The following is a 20718-nucleotide window of genomic DNA, read 5'->3' as shown; positions in this document are numbered from 1 at the left end:
AATTCTTGTCCCAGAACTTGGCTACGGTTTGTTCGGGGTAAATGTGCTCAATGATAAAACATTTGAATGCTCAGCAGCTCCCTGACCCAGGCCTCGCACCCTCTGGTTGCCACATCTTCCATTCCATGGTCTTATTAAGAAGCAATTAAATTTACTGATACATGGGATATCTGGTCATATGAGAAGGACCTGGAATAATTAATTAGCTCATTAATTAAAATGGTGTCCTACATTTTGACCAATAAGCTTAACAAAGGAAAAACAATGTAAAGTGAAAACGACTACCCCTTGTTAAACCCTAGACCATGTTTCTAACTTGCCGTTTATATTATAAAATCGATAGAGAATATTGACTGGATTTTATTAAATATTAAATCTATTCCGTGGAATTACCAGGACTCTGTTTTCCAAAATCGACCCGTAAATCAATTGAGAATATACACAATTATAGGTCTATCATTTTTAACAATAAAATTTAATTTGTATAAACAATGGTTTTTACAAGTCGGTCTGGGCAGGGAAGAACAAAACTATAGTTCTTTATAAATGTTTCCTCAACAAAAACTTAGTTTAAAAAGTGAAATGTAAGGTAAGGAACTCAATTAAAGGCAATAAATAATAAATTTAATTATTATTTAGGTATGTATTATTATCACAAGAAGTTATTTAATTGTTATTAAATAAGTGCCATTTGTGCTCCCGTATTCTGCTGTAAGAACTCAAGACTAATATATATGAATGAAAATTAATGCGGTAAAATTACTTATAATTTAAATAATTATAATCTAAATTATTTTTCTTATTTATCTTGAATATAGTGCTCTTTATATTATCACTTCGAAACTGTCGTCTCTCCTCTCTTAAACATACGAAGTAGAAATCATATACCAAAGTAGAATGTTAAGCTTAGGACTCCTACCATTGTAAACTGAACCACGAAATTAAAACGAAATTTCAGTCCTGAAATTCTTTCAAATTCCTAGCAGAATTTCATACTCATTGAATGAATAACTCCTTATAATAATAATGAGTACAAATGCAATTATTTATATTTGCATACAGTAATTTGATAAGCAAATAATTAGTAAACTGAAAAATCATTGCCTTACCAAAAATATGAATTCTTTATCTATTTTGTGTTATTTATAACATTGTAGGGAGAGATTAGGGAATGGTATTGATAGCAAAAATGTAGTAGTATATTCAGCTTCAAGTGCAGCTGAAGTTACATTAATTTTATAGGATAAGTATAAGATTTCAAGTAAGAGTTTTTAATCATTTTCTATTTATTTCCAACCTGTATGACTGACCATAAAGTTTGTGGAACATTACAGGGAACCCCCTACAGTGCAACTAATAAAGCATATGTAAGTCCTAGGAGCCATTTTCGAATAAATCTCAAATGTTTTGTAAAATCCATTGATTAAAGACGGACTTCTGATTGAACAATTTCCTTCAAACTCGGAATTTTAATAACAACTATAGCCCTCTTTATCAGTACATAAGAGATAGAACCGTAGATTTCACAAAAATTATTTTGAAAGGGTATCTATTCATTCGCCCGTCAAGATGTCACAATCAAAATTATTCAGCAAAAATGTTTCAAATAATAGTTCTAGATTTATATGTTTGTTATCATTACAAGATGTTTCAATTGCCTATATTTTATCATTTCTGAGAAAATATCAAAATCTGAAAGATCTAGTAAGGTGGAATTCCGTTCAGCTGTTTTTTTTTTTTTTTTTTTTTGTAAATTAAGAATTTAATCTAACAGTAGATTCTTATCAAGGCAGCAAGGCAGTACAATAAACAGTAATAGCACTTTAGAAGAATGTCTAACCACTCCCCCTCTCAAAAATACCCTTTAACGAATTTTTCTGGAAAGATATTTTCATTAAAAATTGTAGATCTACATGTATACAATTACTACATCAAGTTTAAAGAAAACCAGTCGAGCCGTTTCCGAGAAAATTTTAAAATACCATTAAATGAAATTTCCAGCAGGCCGATTTTGATTAAAACCTTATTGTAGCGTTACTTTGTTGGCACCTAATGAAACAAAAAAATTGGACTTTCTCTCACTTCTTGTTTTTGATACATATATACATAACACACTCACACAGAAAATTTTTAAAAACCTATTTTCAGGACTCAACGAATCTGAAACCAATATTTATACCAAAACTTAAAATTGAAATTCTGTACAATACAATTTATAATATACCATCTTTTACTATAGTAGACAGTTAGTAAAAGAGTAAAAATGCTTATGTTCGCACTCTTGTTTCTGACCCATTTGCTTATTTACGTTAATCTATTTCCAATCGTAGCTGTTCTTACATTGTAGATATAGATGTAAATTATTTACTATACTTTCCTTATTTAGTAAGGGAAAATAATTTTAACTTAAAACTATTGTTCTTAACATTGAAAAGAGAGTAGTGTTATGTCTCTGAATTATGTATAAAAAAAAAATTAAAAATTGACAAAGATTACGGATTTAATTACCTGATGACCAAGAAAATAAAATGAAGGGAATAAATTATGCACTTTTCCCTTATAGTTTTATCAATAAATTAGATAAAAATTGTGGATGATGTAGTAAGAAAAAAAAAATAAGTTTTTCTCAAAAGATATTGCAAACATTTATTATTAAAAATTAGTTAACACGAAGAAGAAGAAACTTGAAGGCAAATCAAAAAGGTACCAAGTCGGCGAGACCCAACATTTCATTTATCATTCAGTTCAAATTTTAGCCAGTTAGAAACGTTCGAAAAAGCTTATGAAGCAATGGATTGATACATTTGGCGTTGGAATGTTCTAACTATTTCTGAATGAATGTTAAAGCACTTAGAAAATAATAGTAATAAAAGAAATCCATTTAGAAAAATGGGGGAAAAGTTCAAACAAATTTGAATAAAATACTTTTTTAGCTTTTTCCAATGTTTTTAACTGGTTGAAATTACGAACTGAAGAACGAATGAATTATATAAATGAAATACTTGCTGATTTGCGTACTTTTGGCGTTTAATCAACCCTTATACTTAACTTTTTAAAATGTAAGTTTTTGTTAAAGAGATTCAGAAGAATGAATCAACTTAATCCTGCTGGCGATTGAATGAAAAACTTAGAAACCAGTGAAGCATGTATTAACAAACCTCAAGTTTCAAAAGCAATAAGCTGTAGTCAAGTCTTGTCAAAGGTTTTCGAGAAATTTGTGTTTATTGCTTGGACCAGAGACCTCTAATTGAAGACGGAAAAATGGTGATGCAAATAGAATGCAATGTTTCAGGAAAGTGGTTACGATTACTCGCAAGGAAGCACTCGTATGAAGCAAGGACAAGGAGTTTGAGAAATGTGGAAATTCTTTGCAAATTTTTACTGTTCTGTCCTTTCGCATTGTGTTTCTTCATGTTCACTTTTTTTATAGAACCCAACTCGATACTAAATACTTTACTTTTGACGTCGTAAGAGGAATAATTAGTTCCCGAATCGTCTCCCCGGTTTGCCAGGCGATCTTATCGTCTGTGAAGTCAGTTGCAGGAAAGAGTAGGACTGTTTAGAAATCTTCATGAGAATTCTTAGCTAGAATAAGGTCTTTCTCGACTGGGTGTCCAGTCAATCGGGATATAGAGGCAATGAGGTGCCAGAACGCTTGGCTGGGACGCCTGACTGCATAATTTTCACGGTACCCGAACCCTTTTGTGGCATTTCACAATGCCTGCCTAGTTCTAGTGCAGCCAACAAAGGACTGGTTCACAACAGGTCGTAGAAGCGGTGGGGGGACACTTCAGGCGAGAAGCACGTGAAAAAGTTAATCAATAGCTCCTCGCCCAAACTTACTGCGTCATTCTTACAACAATCTGGGCGGCTATTCTGATGATCGTAGGAACCGCGTGGGCCTTGTCACGTTGGCACTTAAATATACAAAATAAAGTTACATTAAGAGAAATTATTTCTCAAAATGTATTCATTGATTAATAATTATTAAAGATCAGGTGAAAATGCTAGGTAAATCAAATTAAACTGTTCAATTATATTGAGGACCAAAAGGGTGGAAAAGGTTTCAATTTTAGGAGCGTAGGATGATGGTACGAAGTTGAAGAGAAAAGATACAACCAGAAAAAGAATTGGGAGACAGTTTTTCGTTTTGATTTGGAGATGGAGTTGTGATGTTGTATTTGTGCAGTATTATTTGACTTTTAAAGAATTAGGTATAAATTTAGAATTATAGCAGAGTTGAGGTAAAGGGGGAGAAATCTGCGCTGAATTATTTTCTGCTCCACATCTTCGAAAAAAAAGTCAAGGGATTCGTCTATTCCACCTCAGAGAAAATTAATCCGCATTTATGTAATTCGGAATCATTGAGCTCGCTTCATATGCAATCTTCGCTGTCTAAGCCCTTCTTAGGTGGTTCTATTCATTGGGACTTTATTGCTCAATAATTAAATTAAGTAAAAATGATGGTTTGGTTATCGACCATGGTTAATAGATTATTCTTGGGAATTTTGAGGAGCGGTTAAACATTCATGGATTCCTCACTTTTACTTTCTTTTTTTTCAAAACGTAATGGATTATAAATCAGAGAATAATACGAATGCAAATATGTAAATAAAATTCGAAAATGGTGGATTTGTATTGAACAATAAGCCTTCTTTATTCACGCGTTTGTTAATAAAATATTCAATATTTAAAACTTTTAACTTCTGGCTTAGATGGCTCCTCACCATACTCCTAAATCTAGTTAAACAAGACAGGAATGGAAGAGGTTCTCTAACGAGAGGGAACCTCAATTGACCTTCTGGCTTGCAATGGCGTAGGGCTTCTAGTCAACTATCGTAATAATAACTACCTCATATCTATTATTATTTGAGAGAACAAGTATTGCGGTAATTCCGCGTTTGTGGAAAACTCCTCAAATACACGTACCAATTTTAGCAGTTCGGAGGTGGAATAAAGGGCTTTATAGGATTCTCAACTCATAGTAAAGTTCCAAATCCAATCCATTTTTGTTAGAACTGAGCATTTCTGTAGTGCTTAACCGTATAGGTAAAGCACATCGTCATACAAAATTTGCCAATTAAGACACATAATTTTGCGTCTGTTGAAGAATTGAAAACGGAAAAATCAATAATAGATGATGCTATTGTACTAACAAGCGTGTTAGTTAAAGTAAGAAATGTACTCGTCGAATCGGGGAAAATTGGAAGCGATCATTTCATGTCGACTGTAAATGTAGGATTACCCATTCTAAAAAGCTGAAGAAAATATGGCAGATGCCCGCAATGGACAAAAAAAAATGTTTTAAGTTAAAAGCAAGGAATTTTTAAAGTGTTGTATAAAAATATTTGTTTTACTTCTCAATTTTCATTTAAAGACAAATAATGGAAAAGGTATTCTACGAAAGGAGTATTTCATTAGCTTTCAGCATTTGCTAAATTAAAGTGTATGGTTCCAAAATTCACCGCGAGTCTAAAGAATAATAAGCTGACCCGAAAAATGGCCATATTACTAAATATGCTTTTGAATACTCTTCTTACTATTAAACATACGGTTTTAAACTTCCCCTTGCCCGCAACGATCCAATGTCTGCAGAAGATTTCGCTAAATGCGTATCCTACATTGATCTGTTGCAGAAACAAGCAATGCTGGTCAGACAACTCGAGGAAGAACTACGGCTGAGAATGCGTGGTCCAAGTCTCGAAATGCAACAGCAGATGGAAGTGCTTTATGCAGAGAATGAACATCTCACAAGGGAAGTCGCAATCCTGAGAGAAACCATCAAGGTAAGGTACCCCACTATTAATATTAAAATATTGGGAACAAGTATTGTACCAACTAATAAAATCAACCAGTTTGTAACATTGTTAAATCACAGTATCATTCTTCTGAGGTATGTATTATTAATATAGTCTGTGAGCACATAGGAATGTGGGATCACTTGTGATCCAGGCATAGACTAGGGAATCACACTGGAACAATAGCTGGCAATGCAGTTCAGGTATGAATCTTCTCCTCCACAGAAGAAAACAATGGCTGCAACCACAGAAGGAAAAGGGAGAGTGTACAGTTTTTGAACTTTAAAAGATACATCTGGGTTCGCATTCTTACTTTAGCAAAATTTTTCTTTCAGACTGGGAGAACCCACTTTATAAAAATTACTGTAGGAAAGACAGGGAGCATCCACGAGCTGAGAATGCTCAATTGGTATTGTGACTTCCACTCCTAATCAGGCAACAGCAACAGTAGCTTTAAAGAAAATGGAAGAAACTGTGATTGAGACTCCGCAAAAAGTTATGGTTTGTCGACTGCCACCTTATCGCATCTATGGTATCATACTCCAGCTGTCACTTATGGAGTTACTGAATCCTTATACGGATTTGCTTCGGCATAACATTTAACTTCCCAATCTGTTCTCTCTTGGTGACATGCTCTGCAAATTTTGTAATTTTAATCTTGATATATTCCACTAGTTGGGTAAATGATGGTCTCACGTCTAAAACTATGGTTAGGATTTCGCTCTACACACTACATTGTATCAGATCTAATTTTAAAAAGTGCTATCTTGAAGAACTAAATCTGCCTTTTAATATCATGCTCTTCGACTTCAATGCGACTAAGCTTAACTAACTTGTGAATCTCAGTCCATTGCAACATTATTATAATACTTGCTTCTTTATTTTCTAAATCTCAATATGAGTTTCCTTCAATTAAAACTGATAGAACGTCTGCAAATAGAACCATCCCAACTCCTTCAATCTGGCAGCTCTTCAAAACCTATTGTTTACAAGAAGGGTCCCAAAGGTGAGAACAACATCTTTCGACTCAGTCATAATTACATAACTACCTTTCTTCATGTAATGAAACTAATAATTACTTTACATAGGTTGGAGGCGTAGGTCATGGTTGTTGTTCTCCTGAGGATACTAGGTCACCATAAATTATCAAAAGCGCCAGTAAAATCAAGGAATATTCCATTTAAGTACTTACTGAAAGTCACGTACTGAAATCAAAACGTGGCTGATTGAAATAATTGTTCTGCAGTTCTTGAAAGCCATGCGTAGTGTGAGACAACAATCCCAATTGAAAATACCTTGATCGAATTTTTCCAACATTTTACCAATTACCGAGAGTAGAGATGTTGGTCTGTAAGACGTGGATCCGTCTAATTTCGGTCGTACGATATTAGTACCAATTTTGATAACTCTGTCTGCAAAAAGATTGGAAATTTCCCTCTTTGAAACATTTCGTAAACAATAAGAGCAGTAAGTCAGATCCAAAAATTCTTAACAACTTCAATTTCTAGCTTATCCAATTACAGAAGCATTATTTATTGTTACAAACATTACTAGGTGATCTTCATGAATATTAAGCTGATCATCTGCCCAACTTCCAGTATATGCCTTATTATCTGCCAGTTTTCTTTTGAGTATCTGTATCCCGCTCTTCATGGTCTCTTGGAGACAATTTAGTTAAAAATTTTTGTACCGATTCCTTCTAGATTCTGCATTCATTCCCATTCAGCTTGAAGTGTATTAAATTATTAAAGATTTCCTCTTTCCAAACAGTTTATAAACAATGCCCTAAGGGTTCATGTTACGCTGAATTTGAACCAGTTTCTTTGAGCTTTAATAAATTCTATTTTGTTTTGGAAACAGTAATCGAAGTCGCAGAGAGAAAGGGAGGTGTCATCCCAGCACGAGTATATTTAGATGTTAGAAGTTGTGAGTGAAAAAAATGAACTCGATCAGTTTGGAATTCCGCTAAGCCAGCCTGAACACTCTTTTAAGGGGAATTGGACAGTAAAAGATGGCCTCTACTCTCACAAAAACCTTGTGAACACATACTGTGTATTCCTACGAACTAATAGACACAAAGCAGCGCGAAAACAGTGACAATTTTACAATATGCTCGACAATGCTATCAGCAACTCTATTGTCCCTTACGAAACTATACAGTTCATCTGTCTAAACTGTCGAACTAAAGCACACATAGACGCGTCTTCACATTAAATGTTGTTAAAAATTAAAACGTGTAGGGATGTAACAGAGTCAATAACTGGTATTACACTTTAGTTTCCAAGTGTTTATTGCGACTGATCTTTTCTTAGGTTTTTAATGGAACTGATTCAGCAACTAGCACTGTTCATTCAGCAAGTCTAGTATCAATCTCCTGTTAGTTAGATTATTCGAAAAATTATATTGTATGGTAACAAAGATCTGCTCTTCTATAACTTCATGTTGAAAATGTTCTCTAACTCTAAATTTTAATAACAGATTTAATCCTCTTTATTCAGGTTGGCTTTAGATACAACTGATGAACTTGTGAATTTTGCACATTCAAAGCCATAGATTCTGCTGAATCCCATTTAGTCCAATTATAGGTGTAGATCTATGAGTGTATAATCTCTATACCAATTTTAAGGGGTGTTTTCAGAAAAGTCTCAAAATACTAAAACTCGATTCAGTAAATTGGTACTTTACACCCCTTGGCGGCACCTAACAGAAATATCAAATTTGTTCCTTATGAGATCTGTTAGAATCAAGGTTTCACGTAGATACAAACAAGACTAATTTGGAAAAACTCAAAATTTAGTGTCTGTGCGCTTTGAAAACCTTTTCATTAGAGGAGTGAGAGAAAGTAATTAAAAATAGATAACTCGCTTCGGAGGATTTGACTTGTGTTGAGCTTCCATTTGTTACACACACTCATAAAAATAACTCGCACAGGCGCGCGTACTAAACTATTTTTCAGAAATTAATTATTCGTTGAAAATCCGCAGAATTTCAATACTATTTATGAGGTGTAAGTGATAACAAAGATCGTTAACTAGAGTAAGAACAATTCTTTACGTTAACAAAAGAAGGTGATGGGTATTAGTTGCTATTGTTGCTAGGTTTAGTAAGATTTAAAATCTTATTGCGCCTCATGGCAGTAATAGCAACCACAAAAGTGGTGCAGTCTTCGTGATCAACATGATAGAGTCTCCAGAACCATTGTGCCACTGCAGTTCTTGGCCGGGGAATTAAAGTTATAAGCCTAAATGTGATTAGTTAGTGTCGCAGAGAGACCTCCAGGCGATCTTCTATAAACTTGGAATCTTTACGGTAAAGCCATACTATCCATTTTCTAGTAATAGTTTCCAATTTTTGATTTTTGCAGGATCTAGAACTGAGAATAGACTCACAGAAGCAAACTCTGCAAGCGAGAGACGAAAGTATCAAGAAGCTGCTGGAAATGTTGCAGAATAAAGGAGTCGGTGAGTAGACCAAGTTAGTAGAAATTCAGATTCTAGAAGGTTTCGACAGATAGGGAGGGGTAAGGGTAAGCAGAGCTACTGCATCCCTTAAATTCAGATTCTAGATTCTAGATGCTGGAGATATTAATAAGCTACATCTATTTGTGCTCTTAAGAATGATCAGTTTCGGCAGAGAATGTCGCATAGGGGATTTGGGTGTGGTAGATCTACTGTTGGTTAGTTCAGATTCCAAACCGGCCCCAGATGCTGGGTGTTATCGAGAGCTGCATCTATTTAGTCCCCTTTGTAAATTCTAACTCTTGCAGGGAACGCCATACAAGGTTTTTGGGTAAGGTAGATCTTCTATAGACTGTTTACTTCAGATTCTAGTAGAGTACGACTGTTTACTTCAGCCTGTTATACTGTCTTAGCCTTCAGATTCTAGTAGAGTACGCCATAAGAGTGTAGAGCTACTGTTACTTGTTAGTTCAGATTCAATTTCGGCCCTATTTTCTAGAGGCAATTGTGTCCCCTTAGTGCTGGACCCTAGCAGAGTACACCAAGTAGTTGTAAGTTTAAAGTTTACCTATTTTAGCTTGCGCCTGTTTTGATTCAACCACTTCTACTGATTTTTTAATATACATTTACCAGCAACTGATGTAACGAGAACAGAGTTCTTTCCAGACTATTAGATAAACGTTCTAACCTAACCATCTCAAACAGAAGACTAATATATAACTCAATACTGAAACCTATATAGATTTACGGACTGGAAATATAGGTTCCTGCGAATCGTTTCAACATACTCCTTATTGAAACCGCTAAGATCTTCAGAAAAATTGTGAATGTATATTTTTATGCAAACTACGAAATAATCCTGTGCCAGAAAACAAAGTCCTATAAATTCCATTCATCTTGTAATATTTATCGTCAACATTGTAGAATCCAATTGCGCGAACTGATTTTCGTGAATGTATCGTTCAATCGAAATTTTAAGTAGGATAAGTGAAGCAGAGGGAGCTTCACAGGGAGAATTACAGTTGATAAGTCTGCAAATCTTAGCTCGATTCTGATCAAATTTGGGAGGATTAAAGGGTTAGGGTACCTCTCTATGCTACATTAAAGTAACATCCTACTCTTACAACTAAGTAGGAGAAAGTATTGTAATCGTATCAAATGTTCGATTTCTTATTGTAAACAAAGTATCGCCTAATCGCGCAAACTGATGTTTATAATTGAAATATGATTGGATTAAAAATTGTATGTAGACATGCCTTTTAATGTTGTCGAAGATATACATAAATAATTTGGAAGAGGAGTTACCTCTACTTATGTGAGCGCCTACTTAAGTTATTATTGGCATCTTTAACGAAAACTTAACAGTTTAAAAAGTGTAAGAGTTTATTACAAAAAAAGTTCACAAAAAGCTTCAGCAGATAGCTTTATCGTCAGTCTTCAGAACTGAAAACAATTCTAGAAAATAATGAATTATTGGAAACGGATTGGATAATTATGGAATTATTGGATTAGGGAGGCGTTTACACTTCTTTACCCCTGCACTCTCTACGCCCGTGTAGGCATTCATCGAGCTCGATGTGTGAAAAGTAACTTTCCTTATTTATACAATAAGTATTGTTGTATTTCTGGTGTTAACTCGTAGTCAACTTTGTGCTGTAGTTGATCTATTAATCTATTGATTATTAGCAGTGCAGTTTTGTAAACGTACAACACAAAAACTAAAAGGAAGAAATATTTAGTTTGTGCAGAAATTGATATAGCCAAGAAATGAAAATTTAAAATAATTTTTGTTTAAACATTATGGTATTTTCTTTTGTTACTATTTAATTTTGCATTGAACACTTACCACTTTGAATTGCTTCAAGTTTTTGTTGTATTACGTCAACTCCTTTTAAGCAACAATAATTACATAAAAAAAAAAATCAGGCACGCTTATTAATATCTTTCTCCCAGAAGTGCCTCTAATTTAATTTTTATGGAAAAAAATGTTTGAAATAATATTTCATATCTTCAGGAGTGCCACGACTGTGCGTAGGGTGTATTAAATCGTCAAAGCTATTTTCAAAAAATCTCAAAAAGTAAATAATCGATTCTTTAAAGTGTTTCTTCCTGAGAGAGCTACAATATCAACATAAATACACCAGAAAATGTAGCTAGCATAAAAAAAAAGGAAAAATCGCAGAAAATTGAAATTAAATTTTTTCACCCAGCTGTTACGTCCGCCTTAATAAGGTTTTAGTCAAAATCAAGAGACTAGAAACGCAACTTTAAGGAATTGTTTTTTCAATGATGGTATGGTGTTCGACCGTTATAAATAGATTATCCTGGGGAATTTTGAGAAAACTTGGAAAAATTCAAAGATTGAGAATTGTAACTACACGTTTTACTTTTTTCAGCATTCTATTTTTTATTTTCTGATTATTGCAGACAGTGGAAAGGGGGTAGGTTAGCCTATCTCTTTGGTTTGAAACGTTTTTTATAGTATATGGAATTTAGTTGTGTGGTCTGGGGCAGCTATAGCGTCACGCTTCCCCAATATTATTGTTTGTAAATTCTAGTAAGTGGAAGTACAGTTTTTCAGTAAAATTATAAATAATGTATCTGATGAGAGTTCCCATGATTCTTAAAAATAAAATAGCCGTTGAAGATGTATCATAAATTCCATTTCTGCTTGCAGGTAAGGAGGAAGAACGTCAGATGTTGCAGCAGATGCAGGCCATGGCACAAAAGCAGGTTGAAACTTGTCACTCATTTTTAGTTCATCTTGTATATCTTTATATATTTTTATTTGGGAATTTATTTCATTTTATTGCACATATATACATATATTTTTTGTTTTTGTTTTTTTTCTTTGATTTATTTTTTAAAAATTTGTTGAATAACGTAGAGTTTGATTTATGTTTCAGTACCCAGGTTTGCTATCAATTAGTAATAATAATAATAATTTATTAATTTTTTAAAAAAGCACTTCCCCCTATCGTTTGCTTTTAAATTTAAAAAAAAAAAAAAATAATTAAAAACAGATTCAGATTTTGGAAAAAATAAAGGGATTTAATGTAACCCTTATTATTCTTATTATTACTAGTTTATTTGGAGCCAATTAGCTTATTACTCATTTTAGTTTATTTATTCTTACCTTACGTTGCAAAAAAAAACTAAGAACAAATGCACCACCAGAAGGAATGAAGTTTTAGAAGACCGAAAGTTTCTCAGTTACATTAACGTGAGCTAGAAATAATTTCAATGAGCAACGAAAATGGCAAAGAGGAAAGTTACGTCACTATGGTTGAAATATACATTCTGCAACAAATTGGGGCATGATGAGATGGATGTCCTCTGTGGTATTTCATGCTAGTCTTGCCGAAGATAAGCTCAGTGTTTTTGTTGATTAAAAGAAACGGTCTTAAGCGCTGCCTCTCTCATGTTCCATTGGGTTTAAAATTTAAAACTTTCACCTGTTCTTGATGTAGAAAAGTTGGACAACATCTTACGAACAAAAAGAAGTGCATCACGAGGCTGGGCAATAGGACCAACATGATCTTTTTTTTAATCAAATCTGTCATAATCAAAACTGGTTTTTAAAACTCTTGCCATTGTTGGTGGTGCAGCGAACAAAGAAGTACTGTCGCCGTGCATCCACATTCTAATTATTTAAAGTAATAATAGACCTAAAAAATAAATAGAAAGTAAAGTAATATATTAGAATGTATTTTTATTATTGGAAAGAAAAATGTGGATTCAGTGACTTCGCGGTAGTTATTTGAACCCAGTAGGCACTGTGGTATGTATTGGCTTGTGAGCGCTAGACCTTTCCTTCCACCAGCAAACAACCTAGAGGAGTTGTAATCTGACCTTCAGCTAGCCTGTATGAGAGGTATACTCTGGTGTTAGCTAACAAGTAAGCTGGGTTACCACTAGGAAGCATGAGCTGTTTCGTTGCACAATGTATCGCTAACACATGACGAAATTTCTTCTTTCAATTCTTGTCATACATTTTCCCCATTTATTTCATCGCTAATGTGAACAGGTTGTAAACATTCCTGGTCTCAAACTTTATACTTATGGTAGTGCAGTTTTTTTGGTTCGTATAGTATATTTTTAATTAAGGCGCATCCTAATGGAGGCAGCCTAGCGCCTTCTTAATGCACAGGCGAGTAAGAGAAAATAAAAAATTCTAAGGGTAGAATGCTGGATGCGAACCTGAAACCTTCAGCAAGCCAGACAAATGTGCTACACCACTCAGCTAGTCTGAATAAGATTCTATTTTTTGACCAAATACATAGACAAACATTGTTCTAGTTGAGCTATTTTATACTTAATGCTGATGTTTTATGTGTGAATATGTGGTTGATTGCAAATAAAGTAAACATTCTATTTTGTAACTAAGAAAAATTCACACGATAATTATAACTAACAAAAAAGTTGAAAGTTTTTAGGTAGTTGGTGTAAGCAACTACGAAAATACAAGTGGTGAGGATTATATAGCAAGTAGGGGTATAGAATGGATTTGAGTACATTGTCAGGTAGTGACTTACTTTTTTTATCTTAAATGGCTGAGTTGAATCCAAAGAAATGCGGCGATTTTGCATCATTGCTTTAAAAACAAAAAACACATTAGCTCGACGTTTTCTAACTACTTTTCTTAAGCTTCTAACTCATAAATTTTAATAAAACTCCGAATTTGAATCATATACAATTTTCTTACTAATATTATACACTTTTTTGAAATGTCATCTCACTGGGGAGCCTACTCTAACTTCTACCAGAAAACTGTGTTAAAAAAAATTGCTGTGAGAATTATTATTTCAGTCACGAATGTAAATTACCTAAATAGTATTTATGCAATAGTAAGTTAATCTTTTCTGAAGATTGTCAGGAAAAGTTTTTAGCTTCTTTGCCTCAACCTGCGAGAACCCGAACGATGTATTCTCTGAAGCGCTTAATGACCGTGAAACTTCCGCGACTGTAGTTCTTCTAGTGTTGCCTCTTACTTATATTCAAAATTAGTGTATTTTGTTGGTGGTCATCATTTCGAGGATACCAATTTTTAGTAACTGGTGAGAATGACCTGATCTGGTAGCAAGCTAATAAATGAAAAGGAGCAGCTAGCGTTATGTGGCTGTGAAAAGGAACGTTCACAGCGTCGGAACTAAGTGATTTGAGCCGTTCTACTATAGACAGTGAGAAGCGTGAACGCTACAGTGAAGTGAATCGAGGACAATTAGCGCGTACTAGGTCGACCAGCTTTGAAAGCCACAGTAGCGTCTGTGAGACTATTAATGAGTTAGAACCTTGAGAATGGCACTAAGAGAAAGTCGTGTGAGTGTTCACAGCAGATTAGTTTAAAGACTATTAATGGGTTAGAACCTTGAGAATGGTACTAAGAGAAAGTCGTGCGAGTGTTCACAGGAGATTAGTTTAAAGACTATTAATGAGTTAGAACCTTGAGAATGGTACTAAGAGAAAGTCGTGCGAGTGTTCACAGGAGATTAGTTTAAAGACTATTAATGAGTTAGAACCTTGAGAATAGTACTAAGAGAAAGTCGTGCGAGTGTTCACAGGAGATTAGTTTAAAGACTATTAATGAGTTAGAACCTTGAGAATGGTACTAAGAGAAAGTCGTGCGAGTGTTCACAGCAGATTAGTTTAAAGACTATTAATGAGTTAGAACCTTGAGAATGGTACTAAGAGAAAGTCGTGCGAGTGTTCATAGGAGATTAGTTTGAAGACTATTAATGAGTTAGAACCTTGAGAATGGCACTAAGAGAAAGTCGTGCGAGTGTTCACACAAGATTTTTTGCTAAATATTTACAACTAGAAACATAATTAAATAAACAAACTGGTTCAATTACAGCAGGTAAATGGGCAAAGTTGGCAAAGCCTCTACAAAAACGCCTCTTCCGAAATTAAATTTCATGGAATAGGAAGATTTCCTTGATCAGGTCTGGTTTCAATAAAGTCTCCCAGAAGCACTTCACGTCAAAGACACTGCCCAGTAAATTACACGCTCACTTGAAGTTTCTGAAAAACCTTTTTTTTAAAAAAAATAAAATAAATAATAATAATAATAATAATTTAGTAATTACGTTTCCGTAAAACGTGTTATTACGTGCTTAGATTTTATTTCACACAATCCGAATGATCAAACACAATGGATTAAATCAAGCGAACCAGCTAGCCTTGAAAAGAAAATAATTCGAGGGAAAAAAAGATGCTACATGTTTAGTGTTGGAACTTCGACGGTGTTATTGTTCGAATTTTGAGGTTGTCTCTAGACCTTGATTATCCCTGATATCATACCCTGATTATCATCTATTCCAGTACGGGGCCTACTCATCTAGTAAAACATCTGGTCTATACATTCAAACGACTCCCTATCACTACGATTCTCAAGATTCTAACTTTCTGAAGTTTTAGTGTGCCAATTATGAGTATCTCAAAAGATTGAATAAATCGAAGTGCGAATTGTGTGCCTTTTTGCTCCAATTCTAAGTGCTTCTGGAGGAAGTCTTCCTCTGTTAACTTTCTGAATATAGCTCTATTCATGAGGATGGCAATGGCTTTTCTAAAAGGCTGAACCACAGTTTTCCCTGCGCTTGATCTAAATATGATCTTCCAGGAGTATCCTTGTGGCGTAATTTGATAATGCATTTTGCTCAAGAGTAAGACAATGATGTATTGCCCCCTGTTGAGCCAACCCATCGGCCGGCTCGTTTCTTTAGAGTACACAATGACCCAACACCCAATGAAGCACAATCGTTTATCCTTTTTCCAAAAGTGTCTCAATCTTTATCACATCACAGACATCTGCTTACTCCCGACAGTTAAGGCTTTGATAGCAGCCTAAAATGTCAAAGCTAACTTCTCCGTCAAAATTTGTCACAACGAGATCAACAGAAGAAAAGAGAGAAAAATCCTTACAGTAAACGCCAGTGCCTGCAATACTGTTGGATTTAACAGTATCAAACTTAGTATTTTCTGGTAGTACCTCTGTCACACCTCATATTAAGGTGGAGTCAACCGAAAATGGCCTATACTGTAGTAGATATTTTATTTCATTATTTTTTGGGCCCTTTACTTCTTTCGAAAGATTATCCTAGAAATTGGAAGGAACGGTAGGTTCTCAGGTAAGTGCTAAAAGTGACTCGAATGCTAATTTGTTATAATTTACCGTAGAATGCCAAAAAAAAGTCGGTGCGTTTTCCACCTCACGTGTTTTTCAAAAATGGTTTATTTACTCAGCTATTAATACTTTACATGACGTCGACGAGATCAAGCATCATTGTAAAAATAGTTTTTAGCAGGTGGCGACGTTTTTTCGCGTTGTTTTTGGTTCAAACATATTAATTGTTAGGAAAGTGGATATAGAAAAATCAAGACATTACAGTTTCACGAGCTTATTAAAGGATTCCCAGATACTTCTTTGTGAGCAACTCGGGCCTCTTATGACCTACTTCTTGTCTCATTACGTGCAACTAGCAAACTTCTCTTTCACTCGGAATCAACATTTATTTTTGTTGTTATTCACTCTCCAAAAAATTTTCTTCAAGACTTTGAATTCGGTAGATAAACTCTTCATCCAAGATGATATTTTCTTTTTTTTTTTTTTAATGGCTAAGGTGTTTCTAAAAAAACTCCCTTATTGAAAAGATGCTATCTTGACATTCAACAAGTTGCATCTCCAAATTATCAATTTACAGCAATTAGAAACCACTAGACTTTGAACCTACCGATCTACCACCCAGTTTCTGTTGGACTGGAGTGAAAAGCGATCAGAACGCGATAAGTGCATGTTGATTTTCTTGGGCGAACACCGTCCTTAAACGGTTCGTGCCACCTTTGACATGTGTATGATATGCTCTCCATCAGTTCTACCTTACTTTTCAAATTTATCTCACTGTCTAAATGTTTTGAATTAGTCCTCAGTAGCAGTCCCCCAGTCTACTTCATTAATTATTTCAGAAGAGAAAAATTTGGTATCATCTTTTTACTTAATTACAAAAAAAATAAAAAAATAGTACAACTAAAATCGACTAAATTTCTACATTCAACTCGGCCATATTATTATTTTAGGTCGAATTGAGTTTTTTTTAAGATAAAAGCTGACAAAAGCGTAGGCTGGAAGCAAGGAATAATATAGAAATAGAAAAAATAGCTATTGTCAAAATTCCAAACGTTATAGAAGAAAATGGATTTCTCGTTACATTGCAGCTTCTAACCTAGGATACTGTGCATAATGTAGTATTTTATGAATTTTATTATAGTTTTTTTTTTTTAATTTTGGATTCTTTTTTTGACTAAAAAACTTCTGCAAAGCGATTTTGTTGGTAGTAAACGGACTTTGTATGGATTCCCCAAATACTTTTTTGTGGAAATCCAGATAAAAAAAAAAGAAACGCAAGTGTCCCAGTTACTTTTCATTTTTAAGAATTCTGAAATACAATGGAGAAAAATCCCCTCCCCCAAAAATGGTGGCAAAACCGAAGTACAATACAAAAGTTTTTGAGTTTTACAATTTTTGAATTTTACTTTTTTTAAGTTAGCAAAACAATTTTTATTAATTGGGAAAAACCATTGCCTTGGGGGAAATAAGCATACTTTGAGAATATATATGACAAATTTGTATAGGTTCGTATTCTGTATCCCTAGAGAACTCGGCTGTTAATACACTTTTCTTGTTTCGGAATAGCGTAGTTATTTGCTGAGTTGCCTTGTAAAGCACGCACTCTCAGTTTTTTCTGTCACATCCTACTAATTTTCACTTTCGTCCACGAGCCATTCTGGCCGGAGTACATTTTAGCACTGATACTCGGGACTCAGTCTGTCAGTGTCACATTGTTGTTGTCAGCAGCTTTAAGTCTGTCAAGTTCATAGTTGGGACTGAGCAAAATCTCAGTCAGTACACTCAGTGCACCTTCTAATCTTAATTTGAGAGTACTAAACTGCCCAAAATAGTTCTCCTGGTCAGTCAGTCAATTTCATTCAGCCTTTGTGGCATTCAGATATGGGCCCGAGTATTGGGCCCCTCATACTTAGTGTACCAGGCATTGGTTTTTCTAATCACATTTTCAATTTAATCAATTCCATATTCTTTCATTTCTCTGCACCTTTATGTTGATTTTTCTCTTTCTTTAATGATTTTTCATTTTATTTGTTGATTTCCTCATTTACTATTTTGTGAATTTTTTCATATGAAGCTTACACGACTTTCTCTTACTGCAATTCTTAAAATAGATTATAATAATGGGACAAAATTTTAAGGTTAGTGTCGCACTTCTCAGAAAACTACTAAATCAAATTATCAATGTTGTTAGGACTGATGATAAAAGTGATAGGCCTACTATAGCATAAAAACCGATGAAACAAAATAGCCACGTCCAGTTCGTATTCTTTTTCGAACTCAAAGAATCTCAAAAAACGTTTTCCTCGTGTAAACTTAATTACTACAAAATTTACAAGATCGCCTTTGCTTGATTCTCTTATTAAATTTAAATGAGTGCTTCCCAGGTAAACAGTTAAACATGGAGTTGATAGAGTAACACTTAAAGAGTACAAGACCAGAGAGAAACAAATCTTCCTTCTATTTATGAATGTGTAAGTCGTGAATTTCAATTGTGATTTCTTGTGTAAGGAATACGTTTCCTACCAATAAACCAAACGAGGATATTTTTGGGCCAAAACGATCTGTATGCGCTCTGTTTGAGTAATGTAATCGTTTGATATCAGCAACCACCTCAAAATGATTGATGCTCTCTCCACGCGAAGCATCAATATTTCTCGTAAATAATTGAGACATAGAGTAAATTAGAAGAGAAAATAAGCCTTACACTACCGAAAGCCTCCATTTGAGCCACATAGCTACCACAGAGAATAGTAGGTCAGATTTCTAGACCGGACTTGAACCACCTTTAGTTTATACCTCCCCGAATAAAGAGAGATACAATCCCAAAGGGGAACTAATCCTGCCATTCTGGAAAAAGATCCTGTCCTAATCTATTCACACCCCAAATAATCCGTCAAGAGTTGAATAAGTGTTCCCTTCGCTATATTAGAGACCTCATGTAGAGGAGTCTCCTTAAACCGCAGTGCCCAGTGAGAGATTCAACCAGAAGTCTGAGAAGTGACTTGACTGACACAAAATTATCTTACTATCATTCTTTCCAGGAACCTCCAATCAAGATTTTAGGTTGCCGATAACACTTGCTCATCCTTAAACATGAATACTGCGAAGCCGTCCATTTATGGAAGTTATCAGGCATGTGTCAAGAAACATGCCAATGAGAGGTTTGGGGACAATAAAGGAAACAAAAAATTGCGCCTTATTTGGGCAAACAGCCCACTTCGCCATTCCCAGAAATACCCCTTTAACCCAGTACTCAGACTAATATTACATCCTAGATCAGTTCCTGAAAAGTCACTGCTCTCTTGTCTGGATCCGTGCAATAAATCACTATCCTTGAGTTCGTAATCGTTAGAGACCTTACCTCCTTATCACTTGAGCTATCCCTTTATATCTGATAAATCTGAACAAAATCTCTCTTCTTGCCATCAAATTGTGTCCGACAAAGGTTTTGGTCAATCCCGTTTATCATTCTCGTGACATCTTTGTGTTAGCCTCGAACACTCTTATCTACACTCTCCTACTATTAATTCTGTGGATTCATTTCATGGTTTTCCCTTTATTCCACATCCGAAGGCGCCACATTTAGCATTATCTCAATAGTAGCCGAGAGGGTACTACCGACAACTCAGGTCCTCCTTGCCAGTTGGATGCCTGGTCACCAAATAAATGAGGAGTAAATAATCCGTGGTCTGACTCTTACAACGTGATCTGTTTTAAATTTTCGGACTCAGTTCCTTTTACTTACCCTCAACTTTTGACAAGGTCAAAAGATCTTCACTGGGCTGGACTGTAACATCTCAATGTTGGCCAGCAATTCCATTTCTCACTCAACATCATTCAATGGCATTTTCTCACTTTCTCTTGTTCAAAGGTAACTCCCGAAACTAGTAAGGTTTAAAGTCCATAATTCCTCTTCTTCGTAAAGAGTACCTAAGAGCGCTTTAATCATCTGCCTCCAGACACCAGAGGTTTGGAGAGAAGCTTTCATCCTTTGGGAAACCACGTCTGGCACATACCTCAAGCTCTTCTTCCCTAACCTAAAGAAATTCTTATCTTAAGAACGTTGAGTACCCATCTTCTCATTGTAGATCCCACTCTTTTTTTAACTGAAACCATTTCTTGCCATATGCCATCAAATATCGATTAACAATGTTGAATGTCGAACAAACATGCTAAGAATATATTTCTGAAAGAACGTTTCTGTTGCGCACAGTTTCCGTTGACTTACCTTGCGTTAGGAATGCTGATACTTGTTCACAGAACTAACAAGATTACACTCCAGTAGATACTGTTTAAGAAATTCGTCCAATCCTTTCAAGCTAATTATGCGAGATAAATA

General features: G+C 34.8%; 1 protein-coding gene across 6 annotated transcripts in view; it reads left to right on the top strand.

Moving 5' to 3' along the window:
• brp (ELKS/RAB6-interacting/CAST family member bruchpilot) overlaps positions 1-20718 on the top strand; it is a 60362-nt gene that overhangs the window by 4995 nt on the left and 34649 nt on the right. For all 6 annotated transcript variants that reach the window (XR_012461385.1, XM_074137747.1, XM_074137746.1 and 3 more), the window contains exons 2-4: positions 5637-5786; positions 9163-9259; positions 11934-11989. Coding sequence is in view for 5 of the 6 variants with exons in the window: in XM_074137747.1 (XP_073993848.1) it covers positions 5637-5786; positions 9163-9259; positions 11934-11989 (303 nt within the window). In the remaining variant the exon portion in view is untranslated. The remainder of the gene's footprint in view (positions 1-5636; positions 5787-9162; positions 9260-11933; positions 11990-20718) is intronic.

Source organism: Rhodnius prolixus, unplaced genomic scaffold, assembly GCF_049639745.1.
Source record: "Rhodnius prolixus isolate KJV_2025 unplaced genomic scaffold, Rpr scaffold_11, whole genome shotgun sequence".
Lineage (NCBI taxonomy): Eukaryota > Metazoa > Arthropoda > Insecta > Hemiptera > Reduviidae > Rhodnius > Rhodnius prolixus.
Note: the sequence above shows the minus strand (reverse complement) of the source record. Positions and strands in the feature narration are given on the sequence as shown.